This window comes from Symphalangus syndactylus, chromosome 7, assembly GCF_028878055.3.
Source record: "Symphalangus syndactylus isolate Jambi chromosome 7, NHGRI_mSymSyn1-v2.1_pri, whole genome shotgun sequence".
NCBI lineage: Eukaryota > Metazoa > Chordata > Mammalia > Primates > Hylobatidae > Symphalangus > Symphalangus syndactylus.
The window spans coordinates 40,347,220-40,363,687 of record NC_072429.2 but is presented as its reverse complement, the minus strand read 5'-3'; the positions used below and the strand labels follow the sequence as shown (position 1 = coordinate 40,363,687).

Genomic DNA, 16,468 nt, shown 5'->3' with positions numbered 1-16,468 from the left:
GGGAATACCTCAGTATTCTAAAACTGTCAGGTAGCATCATGGAGTCTCTGGATTAAATGGCACTTATTATAAAGGTTCATCTTATATAAATAGTTAATTTTGTCTGTGGAGGTAGGAAAGAGTGATGTTATTTAAGAAGATATGTTTAATATAGTTTTATATTTGAAATATGGTATTAATAAAAGTTTTAGAAAAAGCTAATATAGTATTTGTGATATGAAAAAATTAATATTCTTCAGGGGTAATAGAGGTTCAGACTTTCCAGGGAGTCCTGAGTTTTTTCTGAGTCAAAAGAGTGAGATCATGGGTCAAAATAGTTGAGTCTGTGTTATAAAAGACATTTTGGGGGGCAGTTGAGGTCACTTGGTAAGAATTGGATATTAGATATTGTTAGAGAATTAGTAATTTTCTTGGGTATTGTGGTCATGGTGGAAAAAGGCTTTACGCTCAGGAGTTGCATGTTGAAATATTTCTAAGTGAAGTCTTAAGATGTCTGCAGCTTATTTCCAAATCTTTCAGCAGAATATATTTATTAAAACTCCGTATGGGTCTGTGAATAATTGAAACTCCAAAGAGGTTTCCCTTTGGTAGATATGACTAAGTCTTACCATATCATAGTACTCTACTGGTGTTCTTTTCAGGCAGGTAGAATTGTTGAAGTGATCTGTACTATGCAGGTTACTTCATAAAATGAAACGACCAGGCACTAAGGGCATTGTCCTGTATTGTTAAATTGATACATCCAACTCTGGCATAGAAATTAAGACCATTTTTAGTCCCAGAAGAATGCAAGGAAGAAAAACTTTAAAATGAGAAAATGTTGTCTGTTGGCCTAATTTTTTTTTTTTAAGTGGGAAAAATATTGCAGAACCTTTTAGTAGAGCTAGTAAATATAGAGCACCAGAGTTTGTTCCAATGGGAAAGAAAGGGAGAAATTACTGAACTGTGCCTATCTCTTGTATGTCATTTTTCTTTTTAATGAAAATTTAAGTCATACCTCCCGCAGTCAGTTTCTGGTCACTACTATCTCCCTGTCACCCATCACCAGCCATTACCCGCTTCCCTTCAAAATATTTTTTATCCTGTTTGTTTTAAAGTAGTTTTTCACAGTTAAGAAATAAGTCATAAGAAAACATCTCCATGGGAATCTAATGCTAAAAGTTCACTTCAGTCTTTTCTCATAAAAAGTGTCAGATATTTTACCTATAAGTAATAGAAATAAGTCTAAGATGAATCAGTTATCACTTTACACGTTGATTTTCCACTTTTTAAAAGGTTTTTTCTTTAATCATAATTTATTCTTTAATCATAACAATGCAGGTTGATTATCCCTCATCCCAAATGCTTGAGACCAGAAGTCTTTTGGATTTCAGATTTTTTAAAAAAAATTTTGGAATATTTGTATTATACTTACTGGCTGAGCATCCCAAATTCAAAAATTTGAATTGAATGTCTTGTTGGCACTAAGTTTTGGGTTTTGGAGCATTTGGATTTCAAATATGGGATGCCCAACCTGTACTTGCTTTTTCTATCTTAAAATTATAAACTGAAGCGTTTAATTTATCATGAAAATAAAACATTTAATGGACTACATATGATCCCTTTTCTGGAATATACATTTTTATTTTACCATGCCATTTTATTATTGTTATGTATCTGTTGTTCAAACCAGGTTTGCAACATATTCTTTGTTAAAAATGTTGAATTAACGTTGGATATTATGATTAGTATTGGTTGCATATAAAAGATTACTAGAATCTAGCCTTGGCCAGCAAAGCTTAAAAATAATAAATGTTAGCTGTGAGTGATACTCTTAACCTTCAGTTAATGTTTTAAGTTCTAAATTGAGATTAACTGGCCAGCTTTTTGTTTATAATTAAAACTATAACATAATCTTTGTTTTAACACAAGAGAATGTTTTATTTTTGCATTTAAATAGCTAAATAGCTTTTAAATGGGCTAATCTTTAGTGTTTTTTCTTCTAAAACCATGCTAAGTATAGGGTTGTTAATTATAAGAGTAAATTCTTGGCCGGGAGCAGTGGCTCACGCCTGTAATCCCAGCACTTTGGGAGGCCGAGGCAGGTGGATCATGAGATCAGGAGTTTGAGACCAGCCTGGCCAGTATGGTGAAACCCCATCTCTACTAAAAATACAAAAATTAGCCAGGCGTGGTAGTGGGCGCCTGTAGTCCCAGCTACTTGGGAGGCTGAGGCAGAAGAATTGCTTGAACCTGGAGGCGGAGGTTGCAGTGAGCCAAGATTGTGCCACTGGTTAAAGCTTCAAATATTTAAACTATATACCAAATATATGAAAGCTTTATAATGCCTTTTATTTATGGAGACACTTCTTTTTTAAAACTTACGCTCATTAGCACTCATAAGCCTCATCCTTTTATTTAACCTGTTTGGAGTTTGCTGAGCTGTTTGAATTTATAAATTGATGTTTTCCATCAAATTTGGGAAGATTTTGGCTAGTGTTTTTTCTGCCCTAATTCATTCTTTTCTCTTTTGGGATTCTAATCACACATACATTAGTGTTTGATATTATCTTACATGTCCCTGAGACTGTTTCCCCTACCTCAGTCTTTTTTCTGTCTCCCCTTTGGATTAGATAATTGTTAGTGATCTAACTCATATAATTGACTCTTTATTCAGTTGTCAACTCTCATGTTAATCGTATCCAGTTAATTTTTTTTCATTAGTTTTAGGTTCTTTTTAATATTTTCTGCATCTCTGCCAAAAATCCTTACTTGTTCATTCATTTTTAGACCATGTTTTCAATTCTTTGAACCTGTTTTTCTTTGATTCTTTCAGTGTAATAACAGTTTTGTTTAGTTACTTTTTTAAGAGGCAGAGTCTTGCTCAGTTATTCAGGCTGGAATGCAGTGGCTCAGTCACAGCTCACTGCAGCCTCAGACTCCTGGGCTTAAGCAGTCATCCTGAGTAGCTGAGAATATATGCGTGTGCCATCATGCCCAACCAATTTTTACATTTTTTGTAGGGACAGAGCCTCACTATGGTTTTTTTTTGTTTGTTTGTTTGTTTGTTTGTTTTTTTGAGACACAGTCTTGCCCTGTCACCCAGGCTGGAGTGCAGTGGCGCGATCTCAGCTCACTGCAAACTCTGCCTCCTCGGTTTTTCTCCTGCCTCAGCCTCCTGAGTAGCTGGGATTACAGGTGCCCGCCACTACTCCCAGCTAATTTTTTTTGTAGTTTTAGTAGAGACAAGGTTTCACTTTGTTGGCCATGCTGGTCTTGGAACTCCTGACCTCAAGTGATCCACCTGCCTTGGCCTCCCAAAGTGGTGAGATTACAGCCATGAGCCACCACACTATGTTTTTTTGTTTTTGTTTTTTTGATTCAAGGCCTCGCTCTGTCATCCAGGCTGGAGTGCAGTGGCACAATCTCGGCTCACTGCAGGCTTTGCCTCCCAGGTTCAAAAGATTATTTTGCCTCAGCTTCTCAAGTAGCTGGGATTACAGGCGTGAGCCACCATGCCTGGCCGGAGTCTCACTGTGTTGCCTAGGCTTGTCTCAAACTCCTGGCCTCAAATGATCCTCCTACCTTGCCCTCCTGAAGTGCTGGGATTGCAAGCATGAGCCACTGCACCTGGCCAGTAATAGTTGTTTTAAAGTTATTGTCTACTTAGAATGACATCTGGACATCTTGGGTTCGGTTTCTATTGACTTCAAGAAAATTGTTCTATGGATCACGTTTCTTTGTATATTTAGTGATTTTTGATTGAATATTGGACTTTGTAGAGACTCTGGAGTGCGTTACCTTTCATTGAAAAGTGGATATTTTTGTTTTAGTAGGCAGTTCATTTACTGGTTGCCACCTTAATTTTAGGCTTGACTTTATGTTTTGTTAATGTGAATCTCTGAAAGTGTAATATGTTTCTTTTAGCCTTCCAGCTCTGTTTTCCTTGTGGATCTTTTGTGGACTTTGCTGGCCTGATCCTATTCTCCCTTTAATACTACTGACTCTCTATTATCTCTTCTATGCTCTTAACCCTGTAGTAGCTTGATATAGAGAGTGATCTTTCCCTGCTGTTATACAGCTTGGCCTTAGCTGTGGACTCATGGGTAATCGCTAAGTCGGATTTTTCTTGGGTACCCTCTCTTTGTAGATTCCTCTTCACCAAAGCTCTAATCTTTGCTGCCTCCAGTTCATTAAGACTACAGTACTCTAGTTGGACTTGAGCTCTCTCTGCACCTCATAAATTTCCCTTCTTTCAGGCATTTCAGTCTTACTCTTTCTGTTGTCTACTCCTTGAAATCAGTTGCCCAATATACTTCTGTCCAGTTTTATAGTCGTGTGTGGAGAGCTAATCCAATAAGAATTTTTCTATTATGGCTGGAGGAAGGACTTAGCTTCATTGTACAGTGGAAATTGATGAGCTCTTGTCTCTTGAGGCATGCACATTCTTTACTCTGTGATCTCTTTTTTTTAATAATAATAAATATTTATTCTCCTAATTCTATGCTGATAGCATACAAATCCCTTAACCACATTTTTGCTCATTACCTCTTTTTACTCCTTTCTGAAACTTACTGTTCACTGTTAGGTAGATGTTGAGTCCCAGTGTCTCTTTGTCATATACTCTTGTTGGAAAAACGGTATCTTCTGCTATGCCTTTATACAAGCAGAAGTAACTGCCAAAGTTGGCACACTTGTAATTTTGTTACAGAGCAACTTTTAGTGAATTTGCAGCCAAGCATGCTAAAGATTCAAGATTCAAAGCAATTGAAAAGATGAAAGACCGAGAAGCCTTGTTTAATGAGTTTGTGGCCGCTGCTAGGAAGAAAGAGAAAGAAGATTCGAAGACCAGAGGTGAGAAGGTAAGATGGTTTTAGTTCCAGTGGTGTGATTGATGGGAGCGTGAATGGGAAAGGACTGTGCTGGTGTTATGTTTCTAACCTTATTCATTGGCATAAATAATAGGACCTACATGGACTGTTCTTTTAAGTTAACTTTTATAATTATTTATGTATGTATGTATTCTATCACTTTACTTACATAATGCTTATTTTAGTAGCTTCACTAAACTATATACTTTTGCTTTAAATTGTGTTAATATTAAGATGCCTGGTAAACTCAGAACAGGTTGTTAGGACTGCCTGCTCAGTGGTGCCTTCTAAGATTTCAAGATTCTTTATCGGTGATAATATTTGAATTTCAAAAAGCTTCTTTATCTTTTTTGCCCTCTAAAAGATAGCATTTTAGTGACTTTCTATTCTTCCAGCAAACATATCTTACATATAAATTATTGCTTATCAGAATTAAAGGTCAGCTATTAAAGATTAATGAATTCCAAATGTCATTTGATAGCAGTGTCAGGAATGGAGAGGAGCTTACCACTGGGGAGGCAAACTAGTAGGGAGATGACCCCAGTGGTGTGTGAACCATCAAAACATGCAGCCACTCTCCTTAGTGTCCCAGTATGCTTTGTGAATGTAGAAAAATAACCTCTGGAGCCTAATCATTCTTGACATTTAAAATTGCCTCTTATTCTAGAAAGTTATAATATTACAAGTTCTATTAAGAAATGTTGTTTGAAAGTAATGCTACTCCTGGGAAGAAGTCTCTCTCATTCAAAATGGTAACAGTATTAGCTAAAACAGCTTTTATCAGAAATATCTGAAACTTCCTAATTATCCAATTTATTGGGCTTCCAAGTGAGTTTTCCAGAATTGTTTCACTGTTTACTTAAAAAATGATTATGCCTCGCAGAGGAAATGTGTAAAATCAAATTCTACTACATAATTTTATATGTTGAATTAGAATCATGTTAATGAATTGCTACTTTTGACTTTTAGAATAAGCTATTTAAGAAAACCAAGTAAATAAGTGATTGTTTGATTTTGTATGATTGCTTTTATACAAATTAAATGTATTTATCTTTGCATTTGTTACTGATTTTCTTTTTCTAAACACTTTTTTTTATAACTATTTTATGTATTCTGTTTTATAACAAGTGGATAGACTTTACAGTTTTGTGCTGTGCGGCCTGTCAATCAGTTCAGTGACAGCTGTCAATCACTGACACGCAAAGTGTTATGGGATTCCCTAGTGAGGAAAGAATTGGTATCTCTGTGTGGTGACTTTAGCCTCCCGCAGTTCCGGTACTTTACATTTTTTTAGTCTTTTTCCTTATGAAGTGATGAGAATTGTGCCCAGAATGTGTTAATTTAAAAAAAGAAATTAAATAGATATGACATCTAAATTAAATAAATCTAATATTTAATATATTCAGCTTTATTTTATTTTGACTATAAAAATCTTAATTCTTTAAATTACAGGTTTGGCTTTATACCATTACTAGATTAAAAAAAAAGGCAGGAAATTGCTAAAGTGAAGCTTTCTCAGCCAATTTAAAGAATGCAAAATCAATGACTAACTAGGCCATCAAAGCAGAAATCTTTAAAGTAAGGGTTTAAATATAGTGAATTTTATATTCACATTTTGAGCACATTTGGTTAAGGGGCTTTATCATTTTTCTTTCATGACTTCCACTGTATTGTTTATACTGTTCTTAAGTATATTGTGTATACTTAAAAAAAATCACATTGTAACTGTGTAATTAGATAGCAAGAGCAGTACCAGTAGCATGGTACTAGAGTTTATTTCCTTGTTCTTGTAATTCTCCAGCTGGTCTTTGTAGCATTGTGATAGTTGAATCAATAACAACACTAAAGGTTTAAAACTAATTTTAAAACTAATTTTGAAAACCTGTGAAGAACATTGACTTCTGGTGAAATTCTTGTTTTTCTTAAGTAGCATTTTCACGGTAAAGTCATTCTCCCAGTAAGAGCATCATTTTGATGTAGTTTTTACCACTAGTTTTCCATTTTATTAAAAAGTGCCTGTAAAAGTCTACTTATTGGCCAGGCACAGTGGCTCATGCCTGTAATCCCAGCACTTTGGGAGGCTGAGGCAGGAGGATTGCTTGAAACCAGTCTAGGCAATATAGCAAGACCCTCATCTCTACAACAAAACAAAAAAATAGCTGGTTGTAGTAATGTGCTTCTGTAGTTCCAGTTACTCTGGAATCTGAAGTGGGAGGATCGCTTGAGCCCAAACGGTCAAGGCTGCAGTGAGTTTTGATGGTTCCACTGCACTCCAGCCTGGACAACAGATGGGATTCTTTCAAAAAAAAAAATGTCTACTTATTTTGTTTGCCAAAGTAGCTATTCTTAAGCTATTTTATTGTAATATATCATTATAACCAATTTTTATAAAATTATGGTTCAAATACTTTACCTTTTGAAATAGCACATTTGAGGTTGTACATAATTGGAGTTAATCCACTGTTACAAAATTGACATATTTTTCTCTTCCCTCTCTTTTAAATTTCCTGTGAATAAATTATTTTTGTTATAGTAAGGAATGGGGAGAATAATAAGGCCTTGAATTGCAGCTAATGGTAAATGACATTTTTTTGACATTTATGCAGCTGTCAGGCAATTGTTCTCATACTGATAGCCTTAGTAAGCCATTTATAACCTGTCATGGTAATATCCACAATGAAAGGAAGTTAAAGTTTAATTTTATTTAAAGTTCACTTGTTTATACATCACACATTTAAAAACCTATATGATAATCCTTACTTTATAGGTTTCGTGTCTAATATATGAAAATTGTTTTAAGCTAATACAAATTCCTGTGGCTTAGAAAGATTCCTATTTGATATAACTTGCATGTTTTATTTAACATAAATTTTGTAAATTTTGCCTTCCAGTTGTCAAATGCATCTAGGTATTTGGTGTTCATCATGTCAGATACAAAGTAGACAAGATGAACAGAAAAATTTAAGTTACATCACTACATCAGGTGGTTTCTTAAATCACTGTCTGGAAATACTGGGTTTATTAGTATTTCTTATTAGTTCAAAGTGAAAGGCCAAGTTTAGTAGTGGAGAAATCCACAGCCAATTAGCTCTTGTCTTTAGAAACATTTCTGATGTAGATATTCTGTTTCTTATAACCTTAAAAGTATTTTCCAGAAAGGACATCAAGCTCACTTTTTTTTTTTTTTTTTGACTTGGAGTTTCGCTCGTTGCCCAGGCTGGAATGCAGTGGCGCAGTCTCAGCTCACTGCAACCTCTGCCTCCTGGGTTCCGGCGATTCTCCTGCTTCAGCTTCCCAAGTAGCTGGGATTACAGGCACCTGCCACCACACCCAGCTAACTTTTTGTATTTTTAGTAGAGACGGGGTTTCACCATGTTGGTCAGGCTGGTCTCGAACTCGTGACCTCAGGTGATCCACCCACCTCAGCCTCCCAGACTGCTGGGATTACAGGCATGAGCCACCGTCCCTGGCCTCAGTCTCACTTTTAATCCTCCAGTAGGACAAATGAAGTTGTAAGGGGAAATGATAGTGTTAGACTAGGCAGAAGGAATGATTCATATATTTTTGTGCACATGCATTTTAAATCCTGATTCCCCTGATCAGGTGGGAAGATACCATATTCAATTCCTACTGGAAGGGAGGGGTTCTTAATATGGTTAGAATCCTTTGTTGAAATGACTTTGGTTACCTTGGGTACCTTCTGTGGTAGGAGTACAAAGTAGTATACATGGGATTAAATTTTAAAACAATTAGGCCCTCAGACGTACATAAAAATAACTATCTCATTTACTCCTTTCCTCACCTATTTAAATAAATAAGAAATACAGTTTTGGAGAGGGGTTTTAAATACTTGTATATGTTGATACTGAAGGATTAATGTTTAATACCTTTGGTATAATGTTTTTAACTTGGTATTTCAGTTGTTGAGTATAATACTGGATAAACATTTAACATTCTGAGTTTATAATGGCATAAACATTATATACATGTTTAATGCTAAAAAGTGTAGAAGATCTGAATGCAATTTTTTAGTAATGGTTATGAACATAGAAATTCTGTAACTTTCTCACATATCAAGGTGTATAGCTGCCTTTTTTTCACCAAAATATAAATTTTTACCCTATTTTGATTTTAGACATTTGACAGTATAAGTTTGTAATGGCTTCCATTGATTTTTAAATGTCCTATTAATTTCAATGGCCAAAATTTTTATCCATCTAGTTTTTTAAATCATTTTTACCATGTTGATATTATTGTCGGCTCATAAGCCTTGACTCTTAGCTAAAAATAAATGCAGCTCGATGTAAATTTGTATTCCCTATGAATACATGGCAGTTCTGAGATCTAAAGTTATCAACAATCTGAAAAAGCCTTTTTCTATATTTGAAAAATTTCTTTATAAAATATTATTTATCTTGAATTTGGCAAATTTTAGATGAAAGCCTATATGCTTGTTGATGTTTACATTTCTAGTAAAAGAACACTTCTGATCTTTTCTTTTACTATAATTCTACTCTAAATGCCTATATTTTAAAAGTTATTCTTCTCATATTTAAGGTAAGTGAACTTTTTTTCTAGTTGTAAATATTTAAGATATGATGAATTTCTCATGGTACATTATTTTCCCTCCCATCCCACTGCCTGTTTTAAAATACAGATTAAATCGGATTTCTTTGAACTATTATCTAATCATCACTTGGACAGTCAGTCTCGATGGAGCAAAGTAAAAGACAAAGTAGAAAGTGATCCACGTTACAAAGCAGTAGATAGTTCATCAATGAGAGAAGACCTTTTCAAACAGTACATTGAAAAAATAGCCAAGGTAACTGTTGTGTTTACTTGTATTGCTTTCATTGAATAATACAATTCTTGTGTTTAAAGGTATATGTTGTTGGGGATTTTTCTATTGGGGGTTTGGATTTTTTCTTGTTAGTATTCTTAACATAAGAGTCTAGTTTATTTGGAGATGAGAGGTACACAGTGTTTAGGTATATTCTAGGCAAAAACTAGATTTGGAATTTTTTATTTGGCAAGCTAGTTATTCTTTAAAAACGTATTTTGATGGAGTTGGTAAGAAGGATAATGTAATTTTTACTTTTACAGAATTTAGACTCAGAAAAAGAAAAGGAGCTTGAAAGGCAAGCCCGCATTGAGGCAAGCCTTCGAGAACGAGAAAGGGAGGTTCAAAAGGCCCGTTCAGAACAAACAAAAGAAATAGATCGAGAGAGAGAGCAGCACAAACGAGAAGAAGCTATCCAGAATTTCAAAGCTCTTCTGTCTGACATGGTATATGTTAATCTTTTACTTTTTTTCTCTAAAGTACTAGATATTGGAAATTTATTACATTACTGTTATGAATATTTTAATGTTCTTTAATTCTGAGGGAGATAATTTGCTAAATTAGAAAGCATTTAAAAATTGAATACTCGGTATTAGTACTGTTAGTATAGGAAAAAACCCTAGTTATTTAACAAATTCAGAAGTTAGGCATTTTGCATATATGGAAAGTCATAATCATTTAGTCTCACAACTTTATTATTTATTGTTTTTGATGAAAGTCATTGTAAACTGTTAAACACTTACGTGCCATAGTGATAAACAAAATGTGCTGAACACAATTTAACCTTCTTGTTGATGATTTAGGGCCATCATTGTGATGATCAGTTATACTTGTAGATGGTATGAGATTGTAGGACTGGAGGTGTAACTGACTGCAGGAGATACCCTGAAACTTTGTTGAAAATCTTTCTCCCTTACCCCTCAGGGTTGTTGAGGTATGTAGGGTTTTTTTGTCCCTACAGTGAATGCCCTTAGACTACTGTCCTACTTGCTAATATTTTTTTTTGGAGTTGGGGGTGGCTTCTCTTTGTCACATCTCTCCTATGCTATTTCTTTTCTCTTTTTCAGTGGAGCTTGTTACGCTTGTCACTTCTGATTTCTTCCCTTGCATCTGTTTCTTACTCTACCCAGGAGTATCCAATCTTTTGGCTTCCCTGGGCCACACTGGAAGAAGGAGAATTGTCTTGGGCCACACATAAAGTTCACTAACATGGCTGGGCACGGTGGCTCACGCCTGTAATCCCAGCACTTTGGGAGGCCAAGGCGGGCAGATCACTTGGGGTCAGGAGTTCAAGACTAGGCTGGCCAACATGGCAAAACCCTGTCTCTAATAAAAATACAAAATTAGCTGGGTGTGGTGGCGTGTGCCTGTAGTCCCAGCTGCTTGGGAGGCTGAGGCAGGAGCATCACTTGAACCTGGGAGGCAGAGGCTGCAGTGAGCTGAGATTGCGCCACTGCACTCCAGCCTGGCGACAGAGTGAGACTCCGTCTCATAAAGAAAAATGTACATTAACACTAATGATAGCCGATGAGCTAAAAAAAAAAGACAAAAACATCTCATAATGTTTTAAGAAAGTTTATGAATTTGTGTTGGGGTACATTCAGAGCCATCCTGAGCTGCATGTGGCCTGTGGGCCACAGGTTGGACAACCTTGTCCTACACTCTGGACAATTACAGTAGTTTCCTAATTTCTCTCCCTACCTCTAACATTCCCTCAAATTTATCTGTTCTATTGCAGTCACAGAAATCTTAATAAAAAGCGAATCTAATTTTGTCACTCTCCTGGTTACTTGCGGGGGATGAAGGTTCTCTTTACTCCCAGCAGTTTCCTACAGGTCACATTTAGCCTCCTTAGCATAATATAAAAGATTGTTCATTTCTTACCTCCCACCTTCATATTTCCTTAACACCTTTGCTTTCTTCATTTGCTCCTTGAACTGTAGCCTTGCTGAACATGCTTAATGAACCATACCATCCTTCCATTGCTCACGGCAGTCCCTCTACCTGAAATGATTTGGAAGTGTTCCTGTTGCAGTGACAGACTTTCTCGTTCTTCAGGGGTACGCTCAAGTATCTCTTCTGTGAGGCTACTCCTGACCTATCTAGGCAGATTCGATCTCACTGTTCCTTAGACCACCCTTGTGCTCAGCATACGACTCTGCAGCACTTATTACCTGTATTTGCAGTTATTTGCTTACATGTTTATCCTTTTTGTTTTTTTGAGATGGAGTCTCACTCTGTCACCCAGCTGGAGTCCAGTGGCATGATCTTGGCTCACTGCAACCTCTGCCTGCTGGGTTCAAGCGATTCTCCTGCCTCAGTCTCCGGAGTAGCTGGGACTACAGGCACGTACCACCACACCCAGCTCATTTTTGTATTTTTAGTAGAAATGGGGTTTCGCCATGTTGGCCAGGCTGGTCTCAAACTCCTGACCTCAGGTGATCCACCCACCTCCCAAAGGGCTGGGATTACAGGCATGAGCCACCGCACCTGGCCTTTTCATCATTTTTTTTTCCTTCTTTTTTAAGTGAGCTCTTTGAAGGAAGGGATAGCGTCTTACTCATTTTGTAATCTTATTGCGAAGCACAGTATTTATCTGACTTGTATTTAGATGCTTGGTAAGTGTTGGTTAAATAAATGTTTTTGTATTTTTCTTTTCTTTCTGTCATTTTAGTCTGTGTTTCTTCACCTTGGCAGTAGTGTGGCTTAACTTTTAATGCCATTACCACCAATGAAGCATATCATTTTGCTGGTTGGTGAGCCAGCCAGACCTGTTATGCTTTCTATTATACTGTCTTCTTTTTAAAAATTGTTTTGAGAAGTCATAATTGTACATACTTATGGGGTACAGTTGCTGTTTTGACAAAGGTAGATAATATGGAATGACTAAACCAAAGCTGTTTAACATACTCATCACTTTGTTTGCTTGTAACTTTTTGTGGTGAGACATTTGGAATTTACTCTCAGTTATTTTGAATATAGAATACATTATTGACTTTAGTTAACCCTGGTGTGCAGTAGATCTCAAAACTTATTCCTGCTGTCTCTGAAACTTCATTATCTTTGACAAGTAACTCCTCATTCTCTCCCTTGTCCTGTCTTCTACCCCCTAGACTTTGGTGACCATCTACTCTGTATTTCTATGAGTTCAGCTTTTTTGGATTCCACAAATGTGAGACTATGCAGTATTTGTGTTTCTGTGCTTGACTTATTTCACTTATATTGTCCTCTAGGTTTATCCATGCCATAAATGAATAGAATTTTCCTCTTTTTTTAAGGCTGAGTAGTACTCCATTGTGTATATTTGTTACATTTTCTTTATCCATTTATCTGTTGATAGACACTTAGGTTGATTCCATATCTTGGCTATTGTGAATAATGCTGCAGTGGACAGGGAAGTGCAAATAGACATTCAGATAAGTCTCTTTGGTGATATATATATAATTTTTTCTTTTCAGGTACGTTCTTCAGATGTGTCATGGTCTGATACTCGTAGGACCCTCAGAAAAGATCACCGCTGGGAATCTGGATCCTTATTGGAAAGAGAGGAGAAAGAGAAGCTTTTTAATGAACACATTGAAGCACTTACCAAAAAAAAGAGAGAGCACTTTAGGCAACTTCTGGATGAAACTTCTGCAGTAAGAATCTCTTATTTTTCTCATTTTAATCTGGATGAATCTTTGTTAGTAATTTCTTAAAGCAAAGCATTGATATGATTTTTAGTGTCATGGTCTTTAGATTCATTACTGGAATGCATCTTATGACAATTCTCTGATTTTAAAAAATTATGGTATTCTTAATTATTTAGAAATGCCTATTCTTTGCAGTTTTCACATTCATAACTGCTCCTATAGTAATTCAAAATGTCCTTAGCCATGTGGTCAGTGATCCCTCCTAATAATAGATTTAGCAAATTTCTTCTTTTGATCCATTTTCAATTTGGTACTATGGCCTCTTGTTTGGCAGTTTGTACGCTTTGTTATCCAGGTTTTGTTCCTTTTTATCTGCTCTCTTTTTGGTGATGGTTTCTTCAGAAGTTATGATGTTTGCCCATGTAAATACAGGGTTTGCAGGTGATTGTCTTAGGCCACCTTGAAAGTATGGCCATGAACATAACTCTTGTGGCAAGCCAACAAAAAGAAATTGCATTAACGCTGCTTCCCTGTCCCTAACTAGTCCAGTTACGCTTGGGCATTACAAGAGATCGCAGGTCAGTGTGTAATATTATGTACCATATGTGCTGCAGTTTGACCCCCTAAGTAAAAGTGAGTTGTATTTATGTTTTTTATTCACATATCTTTTCAAAGATTACCTTAACATCCACGTGGAAAGAAGTAAAAAAAATCATTAAGGAAGATCCTCGGTGTATTAAGTTCTCCTCCAGTGACAGGGTAAGAGGATTTTGTGTCGAGGTTTACTATCAATTTATAAATACTTAAATTGGGTGCCTAACAGCACTACTATCTTAACCAAAATGAAGTTGATTGTTTTAAGTGAATTACTTTTAAGTGTATGAGAAGTAAATCTGAATTTTAAGTTTATGTATTGTTTCTTGCATGGTAAATTAGCAAGAGAGCACAATAGAAAGTTTAAAATTTTAGTACTTGGGGTGAAGCTTGTATTTTAGGATCTTAGAGATTTAATGAACCCGCAGTTTTATTTTAGTCAGGTACCACTAGACAGACATATTTAGGCTGGCAATTGGTACCAAACTATCAAAGCACTTGACTCTTAAGCCTAACAGAACCCTGTCACGAGATCGCTAGTTCTCATATGCTTCAAGGTCCGAAACAGTGAATGATGTCAAGAAAAGTATTGTTTACTACAGTCCATTTTATCCCTAGGCCTTTTATTTGTTTTCTTTTACATCATTCCCCTTTCCTGGTTGGTTGCTCTAGGTCTGGGCATCTTTTATAAAAACTCATAAATCTAATATTCTTCCCCCTTAAAGTCTATTGGATTGTAGATGTTTGGACCATAAGATATGCATGACTGGGAAAGAAGAGTAGACCCAGTCTCAGTTTCTAACTTTTCTGACTGTTTAGAATTGATAATAAAGTCTTTTTTAAGTCCAAAGAGTTTATTCATCTTATTACGTTTGGCTTGCCAGAAAGCTAAATGCTGAGTACTATTATGTAAGTTAAGTTTTGAGTGTTAACCTACAGTTGCTGTATCCACAAATTACTGTTTTTGTTCTTGAAGTTGAAAATACAGTCTGCAGGAAGTGAACACTTAATCCTTAATATCCTTATTTTTAAGTGTCCACCTCATGAGGTTGCTGTGAAGATTGAAGTAGATGATCCTCATAAAATGCTCAGCAGTATAGCACATAGCAAGTTCTCAAGTTTTAGCCACTAGTAATTTATGATTCCTCATTCTATTTGCCGCAAAAATGAGCCTTGCAGATTATGTGATTTAATGAATTTTATATATAAACAAAATGTACCCTGTTGCCTTTTTCTTTTGAATTTTTAATTTTATTATGTGACTTACACATTACTGTTTAATAAATAATTGATATTTATTTTGGAATTAGTGGGTTTTATTTCCATAATCTTAACTTTTTTTTTTTTTTTTTTTAACAGAAAAAACAAAGAGAATTTGAAGAATATATCAGAGACAAATATATCACAGCCAAAGCTGACTTCAGGACGCTTTTGAAAGAGACCAAATTTATAACATATAGGTGTGTGCAATGAAATGTTTCATATTGGCAGTCATTCTCTTTACTAGTCTTTAATGGTCAGAGCATTCTTTGCATTCACACACATGTTGACATTATTAATTTTTAGGGATAAGAAGATACCAACTTGTCCAAAGTCAAATACAGCCCATATCTACCATACTTTTTTTTTTTTTTTTTAAAGAAAGGGCCCAGATGTCAATTCTTATTTTGTGTTACCCACCCATCCAGTTTTTAATACATACCTTTTTTTTTTTTTTTTACTTCACTGCTTTTTTTTAGGAATACCCTCAACTATATAAAAATTGTATTTCATGAAGAGACTTTTAAAATAATCTTTCACTATCAGTTATCTTTGCCTCCTCTGAAGACTATTCAGTGTGGTTAGATCATTCTAAAGCATGAAATCATCTATTTAAGCTCAGCATAAACATTTTTTTTCCCTCAGAAGAAAGCATTTTGCTGGGTACATTTAAATAAAAATTGTAAATTATGAAATCAGAGCCTTTAAACAAGATTCCTCTGTAGCAAACCCAACAGTTCTTCACCCCTAACAATTTATCATCAGGAAAACAATTTTGCATTGCTTACCAGTCAGTATGCAGGAAACCATTTTTGTTTCATGCTCCAGCTTTTCTTCTTTAAGAGAGAAATTTGAAACATCTTAATAAAGGGTATGTGCACGGGAGGCTAGATAGTGCTGAGGGTGTGGTTTTTAGATATTTTGTCATTTGGATTTTTTGGTCAGGATCCTTAATGTTTTGCATCAGCTTGGGCTTTTAAATTAGATGTGAAGTAAGACTTCTTTCTACATTTTTATAGTTAATTTAGTGAAAGATGTGAAAGTGAAAGCTTGTGAAAGATGCTGGGATTGGCAGCCCCGCAGACTGAAGTCCTCTGTTCATCCACAGAACAGGTACAGCACGGGCAAGATTTACCCACCCACCCTCAGCCCTGATCTGGAGGGACCACCACTAGGGGTGGGAGGGTAATTCAGCTTCTGAGGCCCTTTCACTCCTTGGAGTCTTTGCTGAGGCGACTTACAAAGGTGACCACTGCAGTGAAATTTTTCTTAAAAAAAAAAAATAAATAAAA

At 35.8% G+C, this 16,468-nt stretch overlaps 1 protein-coding gene across 19 annotated transcripts in view; it reads left to right on the top strand.

Annotated features, from left to right (window-relative positions):
- The window catches only part of TCERG1 (transcription elongation regulator 1), a 64,172-nt gene that overhangs the window by 46,524 nt on the left and 1,180 nt on the right, over nt 1–16,468 (top strand). For 13 of the 19 annotated variants that reach the window (XM_055285767.2, XM_055285772.2, XM_055285765.2 and 10 more), the window contains 6 exons: nt 4,691–4,841; nt 9,508–9,672; nt 9,954–10,136; nt 13,149–13,328; nt 13,998–14,081; nt 15,276–15,376. In XM_055285767.2, the coding sequence (XP_055141742.1) occupies nt 4,691–4,841; nt 9,508–9,672; nt 9,954–10,136; nt 13,149–13,328; nt 13,998–14,081; nt 15,276–15,376 (864 nt within the window). Of the gene's footprint in view, nt 1–4,690; nt 4,842–9,507; nt 9,673–9,953; nt 10,137–13,148; nt 13,329–13,754; nt 13,901–13,997; nt 14,082–15,275; nt 15,377–16,195; nt 16,290–16,468 lie in introns of those variants that run through there. The other 6 variants (XM_055285776.2, XM_063642698.1, XM_055285777.2 and 3 more) reach the window with 3 other exon arrangements.